This window comes from Cavia porcellus, unplaced genomic scaffold, assembly GCF_034190915.1.
Source record: "Cavia porcellus strain 051 isolate PalLab524CR breed Dunkin Hartley unplaced genomic scaffold, mCavPor4.1 scaffold_6, whole genome shotgun sequence".
NCBI classification, from domain to species: Eukaryota; Metazoa; Chordata; class Mammalia; order Rodentia; family Caviidae; genus Cavia; species Cavia porcellus.
Window position 1 is genome coordinate 37418796 of NW_026947489.1, and position 15672 is coordinate 37434467.

General features: G+C 36.0%; 1 protein-coding gene across 1 annotated transcript; it reads right to left on the reverse strand.

The window, feature by feature from the left end:
* Positions 1–324: 324 nt before the first annotated feature.
* Positions 325–1287, reverse strand: LOC100727704 (olfactory receptor 4F15-like). The gene has a single exon (XM_003475650.4). It carries the CDS (start codon positions 1285–1287, stop codon positions 325–327), a length of 963 nt encoding a protein of 320 aa, XP_003475698.4.
* Positions 1288–15672: the final 14385 nt, after the last annotated feature.

Below are 15672 nucleotides of genomic sequence, written 5' to 3' on the forward strand. Positions count from 1 at the left end.
AGCTGGAAACATTTCACAGTCATTATGAAGATAATGAGTGGAAAGAATTTCTTAATTTCTTCTTTGAAAATTACAAAGGTAAATATACTTAGTGCTCAGAGTTAGTTACTTTATATTAAGCATCCATCACAGAATCTACAGTATACAGGGCTCCAAAAGTAGCTTCCTATATCTGTATTGATTACACTACTGGAGACACTTGACAGTATGGTAAATAACTAAATGTATGCAGTTCATAAAGTCAGTAGTGATTTAAAATTTCATTCACTTTGTTTCTCCGTTGACTTTGCAGATAGAACTACATATCTGTTATTGTTAACGTATTTAGGAGATCTTTCGGTATCTCACAAGCTGATAGCAAAGCTTCCTCATTGCTTCCTTCATCTCCTTGTTCCTGAAGGTATAGATAACTGGATTCAGAAAAGGAGTGAGAACAGCATCAAAGATAGCAAGAAACTTGTCCCATTGTGACAAAGGGAAGGGCCAAGTATAGAAGAATATTAGTGGTCCAAAGAATAAAACCACCACGGTCACATGAGCTGACAAAGTAGACAGGGCCTTGGATAAACCAGCTGAAGTGTGTTTCCAAACAGTGACCACAATGAAGATGTAAGAAATGATCAGCATGAAGAAGGACCCAACAGAAATGAGCCCACTGTTGGCTGTGACCATGAACTCCAGTCGATTGGTCTCTGTGCAGGCAAGTTTAATGAGCTGAGGAAGATCACAGTAAAAGCTGTCCAGTACATTTGGGCCACAGAAAGGTAAGTCCATAACAAAAGCCAACTGGGCCACTGAGTGGATAAGGCCAAGGATCCAAGCTGTAGCCACAATTAACAAGCACGTTTGAGGGCTCATGATCAGCAGGTAGTGCAAAGGTTTACAAATGGCCATATATCTGTCAAAGGCCATACCTATGAGCAGCACCATTTCTGTGCCACCAATTGCATGAATAAAGAAGATCTGTGCTATACAGCCACCAAAAGAAATGGTTTTATGTTTTCTGAAAAGATCATAAATCATTTTGGGAGCTGCAATAGAGCAACCTCCGATGTCAAGCAATGAGAGATTGGCCAGCAGGACGTACATGGGGGAGTGAAGTCTAGAGTCATAGGTCACAGAGACTATAATGAGGAGGTTTCCCATCAGACTTGCCATGTAGAACACAGAAGAAAAGAGAAAAAGAAGGAGCTGGATCTTCCACAAATTGGAGAGTCCTAGGAAAACAAACCCAGACACCACAGAATAGTTGGCACCATCCATTGCCTGAGAAGGTGTGTCTAACATTGCCTGAAAAAGACAGTAAAGAAAATGAAGTTTGGCAAGGAGTCACTTGCTATGCATCAAACTGTAAAGGAAAAACTTCCTCACAGATCCAAAACAACTTTCCATAACCCTTTGAACTTTATTTGCAAAAAAATACATCATAACTCATCATTACAAGCCATGTCTTCTAATTTCTCATGCTTGCTAAAATATTTCAGATTTGGAGACAAAGTTTAGGAGAAACCAAATAATGACTCCAAAGAAATGTTATGAGGAAAAACAGAAATGCTGATTTTTCTGCACAATTTGTTGCTAAGCCAGTGTAGCTCCCCAAACCTCAGAGATTTCTCATCAGGTTTTTATCCTCTTTGATTGCTCCTATGTGTTTGGCCATTACTCTCATTTATTCTCTCAAGTTAATCTTCATTCTATCCCTGTTTTTGAAATGCCATTTACTTTTAATACTTCAATAAGTTCACAGTATCCACTGGGCATGGTAGATATTTCATGAATGCTGATTTTTAAAAAAATTTTCAACAAAGGTTTTCACTATGTAATTCAAGCTGGTTGTGAACTTACTATATAGACCAAGATGACCTTGATTTTCAGTGATCCTTCTGCTTCAGTCCTTCAAGTGCTGGGTTTACAGTTGTTCACCACCATGCCATTTAAATGTTGATGAATTAAAGATGATTATTATAAGTGGCAAATAAATGGTACAGTAACTAAATAATAAAATGCTAATTGAATCATGAAAATGTAAAAAGGAGAGATTGATGTGAAGAATGGCCACAGATGTGATATGAAATATAATTATCTGCAAAGAGAAGAAAAGCAGAGGTGAGAGAAGATAATGTGGAAACCCTACAAGTATCCCACTGTAGCATCTCAGTCTAAGCCAGGAAAGGTGCTACAAAGTTTAATCTGTGATTGCTTAGCAAAGACAAGATCAGAAAAGAGATTTAAGAATGAAAATTTAAACATGAATACAATAAAAACAATGTAGAATTGAACTTTTTTTACATGACTGATACTGATAGAAAATTGTCCAAATCACGTCAACATTTCACAGTTCATGGAAAAGTCGAGAATCCATTACACTTGCATTTAGAAAAGTAAGACTCAAGTCCTTTGAGAACTTCACTTAGTTCTTTTTCTTTTCCCTGAACACTCAACTCACTGCTTGAACTTTCATTATGTGTAAAATAAAGGTATTGAGGCAGGTGATATTACTTACTCCTTTCAAAAATATCATGTTGAGTATTCCATAATGCAAAACTATTGCAGAATGTAATAAAGTTCACTCTATGAGGATATTCTTCTCATTAGACTGCTCTGTATTTCCTGTCCCATTCCTTTTTTGCAATGTTTTGTATTCATAGAAGACTTTCTCTTCACATTAGCCTCTCCCTTCTCTAATTTTTCTGCTATAGATTTAGCATCTGTTTTACATCTTTAATTATTTACTTTTTTAAGATAATCATCCATAATCAACAAATCTTTGCCATGCCCACTGGACACAGAAAACTTACTGAAGATTTAAAATATTCATGACCGCAAGGCTTCTATGTTTGCACACACAAATAAAATATAAATAATACAAATGTACTATACTTAAATTTCAAATAATTAATTATATCATATAATTTCTGAAACAAGTCATCTCTATAAATCATCTTGGTTAGTGTGGTCTTCAGAGAATAAATCAGAACCTGTACTGCAGATTAGGACATTGATCTAATTTATGTAAATACATAGCCTCATATTTGAACTTTAAGAGTTATTGTAACAAAAAATAAAAATAAAAAAGCATTATTGTAATAGGGAAAAATCTGGTCAAGTGCTTGATAAACTATCTTTCAAGCTAATGATAACAGACAAAAGCAAAACAGTAACTACAGTATGCAACAGAACACAATTACTTCTTTACATATCCTACGTTGTTTCATATTTGTAGAAACTCATCAAATTGCTATTATTAATTCATTTAATTAATATAGAAATTAAAAACAAAAGAGAACTAGTGCATCAGCACAGTAATGGGCACAACAGATACTGATACTCTAGGTCACCTCTTCTCCAATATATGGACAAGGCACTGTTTTTCTCTCTTACTTCCCAGCGGTGTGAAGCGTCCTTTACTCTCTTTCTCAGTGTCCCCTATTCAAATAACAGCACATCAAGCTGATCTGACTGAGACAGAAGGCAAATTTGTCAAATGTTCTCAAGTACCTGGGTTTCATAGTCAACATCAAACTCAACCAGGATTAATTCTACCTTTTTAAACAAAAATGAATGGTAGAACACAAGTCCATATGTGCTGCACTTTAAATCATCCAGGTTGAATTCCCAGACAGCCATTGTCTTGATCCATGTGGAGTCTTTCAAATTTTGATTAAAAAGATTTTGTTCCTACTGCTCTCTAATGAATAGAGAAACAGAAAGTAATGTTCTCATGTCAAAATAATGAAAAATGAAGCCCACAAATAAGACAAGTGCATTCTATTCACATTTAAACATTAGTTACTAAACATTCTATTTCCCTTTTTAAAAAATGTGGTATAGAAAACAGTTAAAAAAGAAAGTAATTTCAACTTCTACTTTCATGTTGTATTTCTTCTCATTGTACTGATCCATACTCAGCCCAACCAAAGTTCCTGCCAGTCTAGTTATAGTTGCATGATTAAGGTAACATTTTGTTGCTTTTCTGTAGAAAACAATTATCTCACTAGAAACATCCTTTTGAGATTTCAACACTATAATATCTTTAACCTATTTTTATATATACCAGCAATATGCCTCCTTAAAGGTCTATGGCATAATTATTTTTAGACAATCACATTTAATCATCTTCTGGTTTGAGCTAGCACTATTCTCTAGATGAACATCTATAAAATGCTATTATTCAGGTGATTACAGCTAATTGGGACACAGGAGACAAAACTGACCAAATGACACTACAGAGACTTAGCATGGCCAATATGAGCTCATTTATCCACAGGAGTTGTAACCCAGAATTCCAGAAGTGGAAATAAGCCATGTAAGAGTAGTGAGAGAGGAAAGACCATAGATGTAAAGACATTAAAGACTAAAATATATTAATCTTAAAGATTCTAAAACATAAGCTAAACAACATTTTCTTAAAAAAAGAAAAAAGTCAGAAAAGAAAAAAAAGCAAAAGAGATAAACAACAACAACCCCCCAAACATAACATTTTCTTTTTTTGAAGTGCACACATATACTCCATTTATGTAACCCTACATGATACCACAATAGACTTCAAAAGTGAAAATTGGCTTTTGTCATTCCCTTTCCCTCCTCTCCCTCCTACTGCAAACATATGCCAATAAAAATATAAAAAATGGAAATGATACAGAATCTCATGCACTCTAATAATCTACAAAAATAATTTAAGAGCAATGTCAAATAAATAAAATAAATATTAAATAATTTAAACTCCTAGACACAATACAGAGATACCTTTGTAAAAATTGGGAAAACTGCCAAATGGCTAGTGTATTATGTGGCATTAGTAATTTGTTATATGTTTTTTAAAAAACTATAATTTAAAAAAATATATAAATGCACAATATTTTGGAAGTATTCACCAAAACAGCAGCAAAAATATTATGGAATATTAACAGTGTGTTCCGTGGTATACTCAAGGTCCTGGGTAACACTATAAGAAAATACAGTTCACAGAGATTGTGATATAAAACTGTTTTGGTTATAGAAATAAAATAAAAGACCCTCAGCCCTGGATCACCTATGCCCCCTAGCCACATGCTTCCCATGCATGTCCCACAGATGCCCATACCTATGCCAAGGGCCTGCCCCTCGGCCTCAGATCACCTATGGATGCTACCATACTGTGTGTTTCCCATGTGCCCAGTGGACACCCAGATCGAGGACAGCAGACCACCCATCAGCCCTGGACCACCTACATTATCACACCAAGAAATTCCTGCCTACTCCACAGACACCTGGAATGATAACACTGGCCTACTCTCAGGGACACACCCACCTCTGGACCTAATACTGCCTTGATCTCTGGCTCCCACCCTTTCTCACAGAACCTATGGCAACAGTGGATTAACAGTGTTAGTTTGATGGGAGATTCAGTAACCCCTCACCCAAACAAAAGACCTCAAGAGGCTTCTGTCAGTGTGGTGAGTAAGCTCCTAAAATAGAATTTACTCACTGCAGTGAGTAAACAGGGGTAGTAGTAAAGCTCCCTCCAACTAACTGTAAGACCTTGATGAGTTTGGCAAGAGTGTGGATGATTCCCTCCTCCACACAGAGAACATCAGGCAAGGTGAGGAGTGTGCTAATAAAGCCTCCCTCAACTTGGAGAACATTCAAAGGGCTTATGAGACACACAGGCACACAGCAGAGACACAGTAGGGCCTCAGCCAGCACAAACACTATCAACAGGGTGATTTGGTAACCTGAAATAACCTGAAGACAAAGTGACAGCAGGAACTAAGAGTTGACCTATATCAATACTCCTAGGCTTGTAAGCCAACGAAGAATATAGGACTCACCAAAAAGGCCCTACAGAAGGCATTTAGATGACTGGACCTCCTCATCAATGTGGCACTCAGCAATCAGACAAACATCCACCACAGAGTAGGACCCTAAGATCCACACTACATATAGTTGAGACCATTGGGATTGAAAGATCAAATATTTCTCCAAAGGATGAAAATTACAAAACAAAACACCAAAATGCAATCTCAAACATCAAGCCCATTAGCAGCAAGTATGGATGACATTGATTTAGAGAACATTAAAAGTCATACCCCAGAAATTTCTGAAAAGACAGCAAATGAAATAAAGAAATAAATCCATGAGGCTATAAGAGAAATCAAATTAGAAATAATTACAAACTTAGTAAACGAGTTGTACAGCACAGCCAGAGAAGATATAGATAAAAAAATATAGGAACATGGGAAACTTATTGAAACCCTGAACAATATAGAAAACAAGCAGAATCTATGAAACACTTTCAAATAAATATCTAAAAAACAAAAAAATTCTATTGAAAATGGCAAAACTGTTTAAATGAAGCTGTGGATAGGATTTCAGAACTTGAGGACAGGATCACAGTTAGTGATCATGAAGCAGAACTTTTAAAAACAACAAAGCAGCATGCAGTGACAATACAACAGTTTAAAGATGATGCCAAGACAGACACTGTAATCCTAGTAGGCATCAGTGAAGATGCAAGAGTCAAAGCAAATGAAACAGGTAAACTATTAGCAGAAAATTTCCCAACCATGGGAAAAAATCTGATATGCTGATAAAAGTGGCATATAGAATACCAATCAAGCAACATGTATCTACACCCAGACATACAGTAATTAGAATGCCAGGCATACAACATGAAAACAGAATACTAAAAGCTGTTAGAGAAAAGACACATCTCACCTATCAAGGAAAACCCATAAGAATCATGGCAGACTTTTCCTCACAAACACTCATGTTAAGAAAAGCTTGGATATTTAGAATCAGTTAACAGAAAATGAACAACGTTTTCTATATTATCTCTTTGCCTATAAACAAATTTGTTTAAACTATCGCATATATTAAAATATAGTAAAATACCACATGTTAAAACTAGTGGAAACAGACGTACAAAGCTTGATGGGACTTCAAAACAAGATGATATTAAATCAGCACTAGCTTTTATGATGTGTTGTTTTCTTCCCAATAGCTATTCGTACTATCACTGATACTAAAATCAAGCAACCCAGGTTAAAACCATTGCAACTTCTTCATTCTCTTGAATAGCTTCAGACTGTCTTGATGTGCTTGATGCTATAGTATATGAAGTTATACTCAAATAATTCAAGGAAGGAGGCACTATGATGACTGCCATCATGTTACATTATCTGGGGGTAAAATACAATGATGCTTAAATTGTTTGGTTCTGACCTGTGTTGTTCTAATACAATGTCCTCTTTTATCTCAATCTCCACCATTTTTTAAGTTAATCTATTTTTTCTTAACGTTCTTTTTCAATTAAGGGAAAACTAAATTAAAAAATAATGGGATATAGTAACTTTTTTGTTTTCCTATTAACCTGATATGAACCCCAGTATTGCTCTCCCCATCTTGTTCTGTCAGATTTTACTATATTCTATTTTGTTTGATAAAATCAAGTTTGAGGGTATAGGCAACCACTTTGGAGGCAGTAAGATTCACTATGATGCCATTATGGTTTGACTGTTATCTTCTTTTGCAATCCTGTAAGGTCTCCAGTACAGGTTTTATTGGTCTTGTTCTGTACTGTTTTGATCAATTCTATTATACCTGATGATATAGGCAACTCTTTTTAAAAATAGCAAGAGGCACAATGGTACCCATTTTTGATCACCTGATATTCTATTTTTGCACCATGTATTATGCCCATTCTTCTGTTCTAACCGACTCTGTTTTTTTTAGTCACTTTAGGTTTTATTCTTTTCAAAAAAGTAATAAGAAGTGTGGGAGGAAAAAAAAAACCCCCAAAGTGTAATTGTTATTAAAAAGAGACGAAAGGAAGGTGGTCTAAGGGATATAACTGCATGTATGTTTGAGTGTGTAAGACGGAAATCCATATTACTGAGCTTTTGTTGGATCATTGAACGGCACTGTCTGCAATCTCATTGTATGAATGTACACTTTATATGCTTTAATTTTATAATTTGGACAACTGTTTCTAAGATGACAATATGTAACCTATTAACTAGTGATATCTTACTGTATTTTTTTCTTGAAATTCTGTATTACTTGTACCCTTTTACTGCCTTGTTTTTTTATTTCCTTTCTTTTTTTCTCTTTAAATAAAAAAGTAATTTATTAGCACTGCAATTCAGTAAAGGCTGAACAACTTACAAGCTATATAGTAAGTCCCTGACTTACACAAACATTCAAGTTATGAATTTTCACAGATACTATCAGACCTTGCATTAGGAATATTTGTAGGTGTGAACAAATTGCAGAAGTAGTTCATGTGTCTACCTTACCATGTTAATGTAATTGTTAATGTAATACTAGATTATTTACAGTTATACTGTACTGCATAACCACTTTAAAGTAACTATAAAAGTAAAAATGTTTCCTTTACAAAAAAAAAAAAGAAAGACAAGCTTGGAGTGAGGTATTTCACTCCCTGAAAGAAAACCACTTTCAACCCAGACTGATGTATCCAGAAAAATTGTCTTTCAGATTGAATGGAGAAACAAGATATTTCCATGACAAAGAATAACTGAAGAAATTCATGTCCACCAAACTAACCTTAGAAAGAGTATTGAAAGACATACTAAATTGTGACAAAAATGATCACAATCTCCAAAACAAGAGCAGGAAAGACATTACCAGGAAGGGCAAACAATTAAACAAGGGGAGAAAGTAGAAAACAAATAATATGAACATAACATGACAAAGTTGAGCCAGTACATATCAGTTATATCCATCAATGTATATGGTCTAAATTCACCTATCAAAAGAAATAGGTTGACAGAATAGATAAAAAAACAGGATCCCATATTTTGCTGTAAACAAGAAACACATCTGACTCAGAAAGAAACTCATAGATTAAAAGTCAAAGGATGCAAAATAATATTTCATGCAATAGGAACCCAGAAAAAAGCAAGGGTAGTTATTCTGCCTGAAGATGATGTGAACTTCAAAACTAAAATGATGAAAAGAGATAAAGATGGTCACTACATACTTGTTAGTAGAAAACTTCAAGAGGAACTACCAAATACAAATATATATGCACCAAATACAGGAGCACCCAGATATATAAGACAAATAATAGATAAGAAAAACCAAATATACAAGGACACAATTCTAATAGGGGACCTTAATACCCCATCATTACAAAAAGATAGAGTAAATGAGCAAAAAGTCCACAAAGAAATAATAAACCTCACTGATACCTGTGAGGAAATGATCTTAGTAGATGTTTACAGAGTGTTCCACCCAACCACATCAGAATAAACATTCTTCTCAGTTGTGCATATACCATATACTATCCCACAAAACATTTTTAAGTAAGTGAAAAGGGTTTCAAATTATCCCATGTATAATATCTGACCATAGTGCACTGAAACTGGAAATTAATAGCAAAAACTTGCAAAACCTGCATAAATACATGGAAACTAAATAACAACACTCTAAACAACCAGTTGGGTTAAAGGTGAAATTAAAGAAATAAACCAATATCTATAACTCAATGAAAATGTGGATACAACATACAACATCCTATGGGACACAATGAAAGTGGTCCTAAGAGGGAAATATATACCAATAAACTGTCATATGAAAGAAACAGAATGAGCATGAATAAACATCCTGATGCTGTATCTCAACCTTCTAGGAAAGGAAGAGCAAGTCAAATTCAAAGCTCATAGAAGAGATGAAATAGTAAAGATCAGAGCAGAAATTAATGCAATTCAATCCCCAAAATACGAAAAATTAATGAATTAAAGAGCTGGATTTTTGAGCAAATTAAATTGATAAACCTCTAGCCAACCTTATCAAAAAAGGAAAAAAACCTGAAATTCACTCAATAAAGACTGAAAAGAGAGAAATTACTACAGATCCCATGGAAACCCAAAAGATCATAAATACTTTGAATACTTTGAAAATCTCTACTCAGGGTAGAAAACAGGAAATGGACAGATTTCTAGAAACATATAAACTACTAAAGCCTAAGCAAGAAGATATAACAATTTTAAATAACCCAATATCACCTATTGAAATTGAAAATGTGATGAAAAATGCACAACAAAAAAAAATTCCTTGTCTTGATGGATTCATGGCTGAATTCTATAAGAAATTTAGAGAGGTTGTGATGCCAATACTCCTTAAAATTTGCAATAAAATTTAAAGAGAAGGAATCTTCCCTAACTCATCCCTAGAGGCAAGTATCACTCTGATACCAAAACCAGAGAAAGACCCAATCAAAACGGAGAACTATACAGCAATCCCCTAATGAACATTGATGCAAAAATTCTCCATAAAATACTGGCAAATAGAATGCAGCAAATCATCAAGAAGATTATACACCTTGACTCAGTGGGATTTATCTCAGGAATGCAGAGATAGTTTAACATATGCAAATCAATAAATGTATTACACCACATCAACAGAGCCAAAACCAAAATCTAATGATCAATTCAGTAGATGCAGAAAAAGCTTTTGATAAAGTGCAACACGTGTTCATGAAAAAAATCCTACAGAAACTCAGAATAGATGGTATCTACCAATTTCACAAAGGCTCACAAAAGCTTTTGATAAAGTCCAACATGTATTCATGATAAAAATGCTACAGAAACTCAGAATAGATGGTACTACCAATCTCACAAAGGCCATCTATGACAAAACAAAAACAACATTATAATAAATGGACAAAAACTGAAAACTTTCACTCTAATATCAGCAATAAGCCAAGGATGTCCACTATCACCATTCCTATTCAATATAATTCTGGAAACATTAGCCAGAAAAATCAGACAAAAAAGAGAAATAAAAGGAATAAAGATAGGGAAGGAAGAAGTTAAACTATGACTATTTGCAGATGACATGATACTTTATATAGAAGACCCCAAAAATTCCATGGAAAGACTAATAAAGGTAATCAACAAATTCAGCAGTACACCTGGATACAAAGTCAACACTCAAACATCAATAACATTCCTGAACACAAACAAAAACTCACTGAGAGAGAAATTATGGAAATATCACCTTTCACAATAGCATGTAAAAAATGAAATATCCAGGAGTCAACAAAACCAAGAATGCAAAAGACCTATATGCTGAAATTATATTACTCTAAAAAAGCAGATAGAATACATTAGAAAATGGAAGAATATTCCTTGCTTTTGTTTAGGAAGAGCAAACATTGTGAAAAGGACCATACTCCCCAAACTGTTATACAGGCTTAATGCAATCCCATTCAAAATAGCACTAACATACCTTACAGATCTAGAGAAAACACGTCTAAAGTTCATATAGAAACAGAAGAAACCTAGAATAGCAAAGGCAATTCTGGGCATCAAATGCAAATCAGGAAGCATCTCAATTCCTGACTTGAAATTATATTGTAAAGCCATGGTGATAAAATCAGCATAGTACTGGCAAAGAAGTAGACCTCAGGACCAATGGGACCCATTAGTAGATGCAAACAAAACTAGAAGACACTCACCCACCTTATATTTGACAAGTGGGCTAACATGTTCACTAGAAAAAGGATAACTTCTTTTATAAATACCATTGTAAAAACTGGCTTTCCATATTCCACAGACTGAACCTAGACCATGGCTGTCATCATACACTAAGCTAAAGTCAAAATGTATCAAAGATATAAATATTAAAACAAAAACAGTAAATCTATTGGAAGACAAAGTAGGTAAAAACCTTGAATATATAGGGATAGGGAGAGAATTCATAAATAAAACACAAACTGCATGGGAAATACTTCAAAGAATCAACAACTGGGATCTTATATTGTTAAAAAGTTTTGCACTTCAAAAGAATCATCAACAAAGTGAAAAGAAAACCCACAGAATGAGAAACAATTATACCCAACAATCCCTCAGAAAAAGGACTTACATATAGAATATATAAAGAATTGAAAAACACAAGCCCCCCAAATTCAAAGATCCTTTCCAAAAAAGGGCATCTAGATAAACACATTTCTCAGGAGAAGATTTACAAATGTCAAATAAGGACATGAGGAAATGCTCACCATCACTGGTCATATGAGAAATGCAAATTAAAACAGCCTTGAGATTTCACCTCACTCCAGAAGGAATAGCTGCCATAAAGGAATCAACTGATGATAAATGTTGGGAGACTTTGGGGAAAAAGGGACACTTCTCCACTGTTGGTGGGAGTGTAGACTGGTGCAGCCATGTTGAAATCAGTATGGAGATTCCTCAGAAGACTAGAATTGGAAGTTCCCTTCAATCCAGCTATTATATTGTGAGTATTGGGATTAAATAATCAGATATTGGCCAGAGGGTGAAAATGACAAATTGAAACACCAAAATACAATCTCAAACATGTAGTCAACAGGTGCAAGAACAGGTGACAGCAAAATGGAGGACTTTAAAAGTCATACAACAGGAAACTCTGAAAAGATAGCAAACAAAATAAAGAAACAAATCCATGAGGCTACAGAGGAAATCAAATTAGAAGTAATGTCTTACACAAACACAGAAATAACAACCTTAGTAAAGAATTTGCTCAACATAGCTAGGGAAGTAATAAAAAAATACAGGAGCATGGGAAATTGATTGAAACTTTGCATGAACAATGTAGAAACCAAGCAGAACCCATGAAACAAATTCAAAGAGATATCCAAGAAATAAAAAATTCTATTAAAAGCTGGAAAAACCATCTAAATGAAGCTGAAGATAGAATTTCAGACCTTGGAGGACTCTGGAGAACATGGCGGACAGACAACAGCAACTACTGAACGCTCTCTAAAGGCTCGGCTCAGAGGCCAGGAATGATGCCGACTAAGGAGATACGAACCAGTAGAGATATGCTCTGCTGACTCAGGAACGAACTGGGCTGGGAGAATCCAACTTGGAATACAGTCCTGGCGCTAAAATAGGAACAGAAAAATCTCGGTGTGGAGGCTCGACTCCGCGCCATTGGAAACCGCGGCTTGGATTTCCCGCCGCGCGGCGGCCGGCTACCTCCACAGCGGCTCAGCAAGGAGAGACGCGACCCCCGAGCTCTGGGAACGGGCGTCTGGGAACGGTCTCGGAAACGCAACAGGCAGGAAGGAAGGCTGACTGGTGGCGAGGTGAGCGAGGAACTGACTCCCTACCGCAGTCTGACTCCAGCGGAGGATTTTCTGGGCGCGGGCAGTCCTGTAAGAGCAGGGCGCGGTGGCAACTGCAGCCGCGCATTTCCCTCTCGGACGGGATTGGTGAAAGGTGCCTGGCCGGAGGGACGCTGCTCGCGGACTCCCTAGGCTGGCCTAGCCCAGATCCCAGAGCCTGACGGTGGCCCGGAGGAGCGACCGACTTCCACGTAGGCTGCCTCCTCCGCAACTCCCTGGGGCGCAGCAGTGAAGTGGAACAACTAGCCAGCGCAATTCGATCAAGCTGTAGCTGACAGGCAGGGAAGCCGGGCCTCCTGTGTAAGATTACATTTTATAAGGAACAGAAAATATGGGGAAGGGAAGCAACAAAAAAGGCTCCTCGACCCCCAATCCTGAGAATCAGGCAATAGTGGACACTGTACCAATATACATTAAGCGCCATTTAGAGAGCCTCATAGACCAATTCAGGAATGAAGTTATCAATGACCTGAAGCTAGAAGTATGCAGAATAGTTAGAGAAATGCTAAGCACCACCCAAGAAAAAACAGATGGTGGAATGGAAGAACAGAAAAAGAGGGGAGAATTGCTTGATGGAGAAAACAGAGAAAACATTGAGTATGTGAAGCAGGTGCAAAGGGACTATCAAGAATTCAAGAAGTATACCCAAGACTGGCATAACAGCTTGAAAGAAACTAAGGACAGACTATCTGAATTGGAGGGCAGACTTGAAACATGGGAGAATGAAATGAAAAACTTCTTAAAAATAACAAAGAAACACACAGCAATAATACAAAGACAAGAAGATGATAAGAGGAGCCATAACTTAAGGATTAAGAACATAAAAGAAGAAGTAGGGACACAAACAAGTGAACTACAAAAGCTACTCACAGAAATAATCCAGGAGAATTTTCCTAATTTAGCAAAAGGTAAAGATACTCAAATGTATGAGGCATACAGGACCCCAGCTACCTACAACCCTAACAGAGAAACACCCAGGCATATAATAATAAAAATTCCAGAAATTCAATACAAGAACAGAATATTAAAAGCTGTAAGAGACAAGAAACAGATCACTTACAAGGGAAGACCCATCAAAATTACAGCAGATTTCTCTTCACAAACCATCAAATCACGAAGAGCATGGGGAGAAATAATTCAAGCTTTGAAAGATAATAATCTCCAGCCAAGATTGAGATATCCTGCACAACTGTCCCTGGAAATTGATGGAAAAACGAGGTGCTTCCAAGATAAAGAGGAACTGGGGGAATTTGCAACCACCAATCCAACCCTACAGAAAGTATTGCAGGATATTCTAAAAAAAGAAAAATACAAAGAACCCAGAAATAGGGGCGGGGAGGCCACAACGAATAGAGCAGAGACCAAAACGAAGAAGACAAACTGACAGCTACTGACAGAAAAAGAGCTCAACAGAAATGAGACAGAGAAGATTGGATGATAGGAACAGCTTTTTTTGGAGAAAATGACATCTTAATAGGTAATGCTGATTTAGTACCATCTTGTTTTGAAGTCTCATCTAGCTTTTGTTCTTCTGTCTCCAATGGTCTAAACAGGTTGTATCTTATTGGATTTTACTATGTACGATAGTATAAGAAAAAACCTTTTAAAGACAAGGCGATTATACAGAGACCATTGTTCATTTTCTGTTAGTCGATTCTAAATACTCTATAATGCTGTTATTCTCTTAAATGGATTTACATTGTTTTGATATACTTAATGCTACAGTATATGAAGTTGTACTCAAGGACTTCAGGGAGGGAGTCAATATGGTAACTATTTTTGGGTCAGGATTAGCTGGTGGTGAAACACTATTCTGCTTAAATGGTTATGTTTTGATCTGCCCTGTTTCGCTGTTATGCCCTCTTTTTTTCTCAATCTCCACTCCATTATTTACTTTTTTATTTTTACCCATTTAATTACAGGGAAAAATATAGCAGGATATAATATAGCAACCCACTTTGACTTTCTATTATCTCGATTTGAAGCCCTGTATTACCCTCACCATCTTGTTTTTGACTGAGGTTCCTATATTCTGTTTTGCTGGATAGTATCAGGTTCGAAAGTTTAGGCATCAGCTGAGAAGATAATGAGATTCATTATAACGCCCATTCTCGTTGACTTTTATCTACTTTTGAAGACCTACAATGTCTCCAATGTTTTGATTTTGTCGGTTTTATTCTTTACGGTTTTGTTCAATTGTATTACAACTAATGATATAGGCAATTCTATTAGAAATAGCGGGAGGCATTAGGGTAACCATTGTTGATCACCTTGTATTATGTTTTTATATTATCTATTATGTCCACCCTTTTGACTTGACCGATTCTGTTCTGTTATGTCACATTTGGTTTTACTCTCTTCCAAAAAAGCAACAAGAACCGTGGGAGCAATGAAACCCAAAATGTGTAATAGTCACTGTACAAAAGAGAGGAAAAGAAAGTGCTCTAAACTATATAACTGCATGTATATTTAAAAGTATAAGATAGAAAATGATATCACAGAGTTTTATTGGATCATTGAACAGAACTGTTTGCAGTATCATTGGTGGAATGTCCACT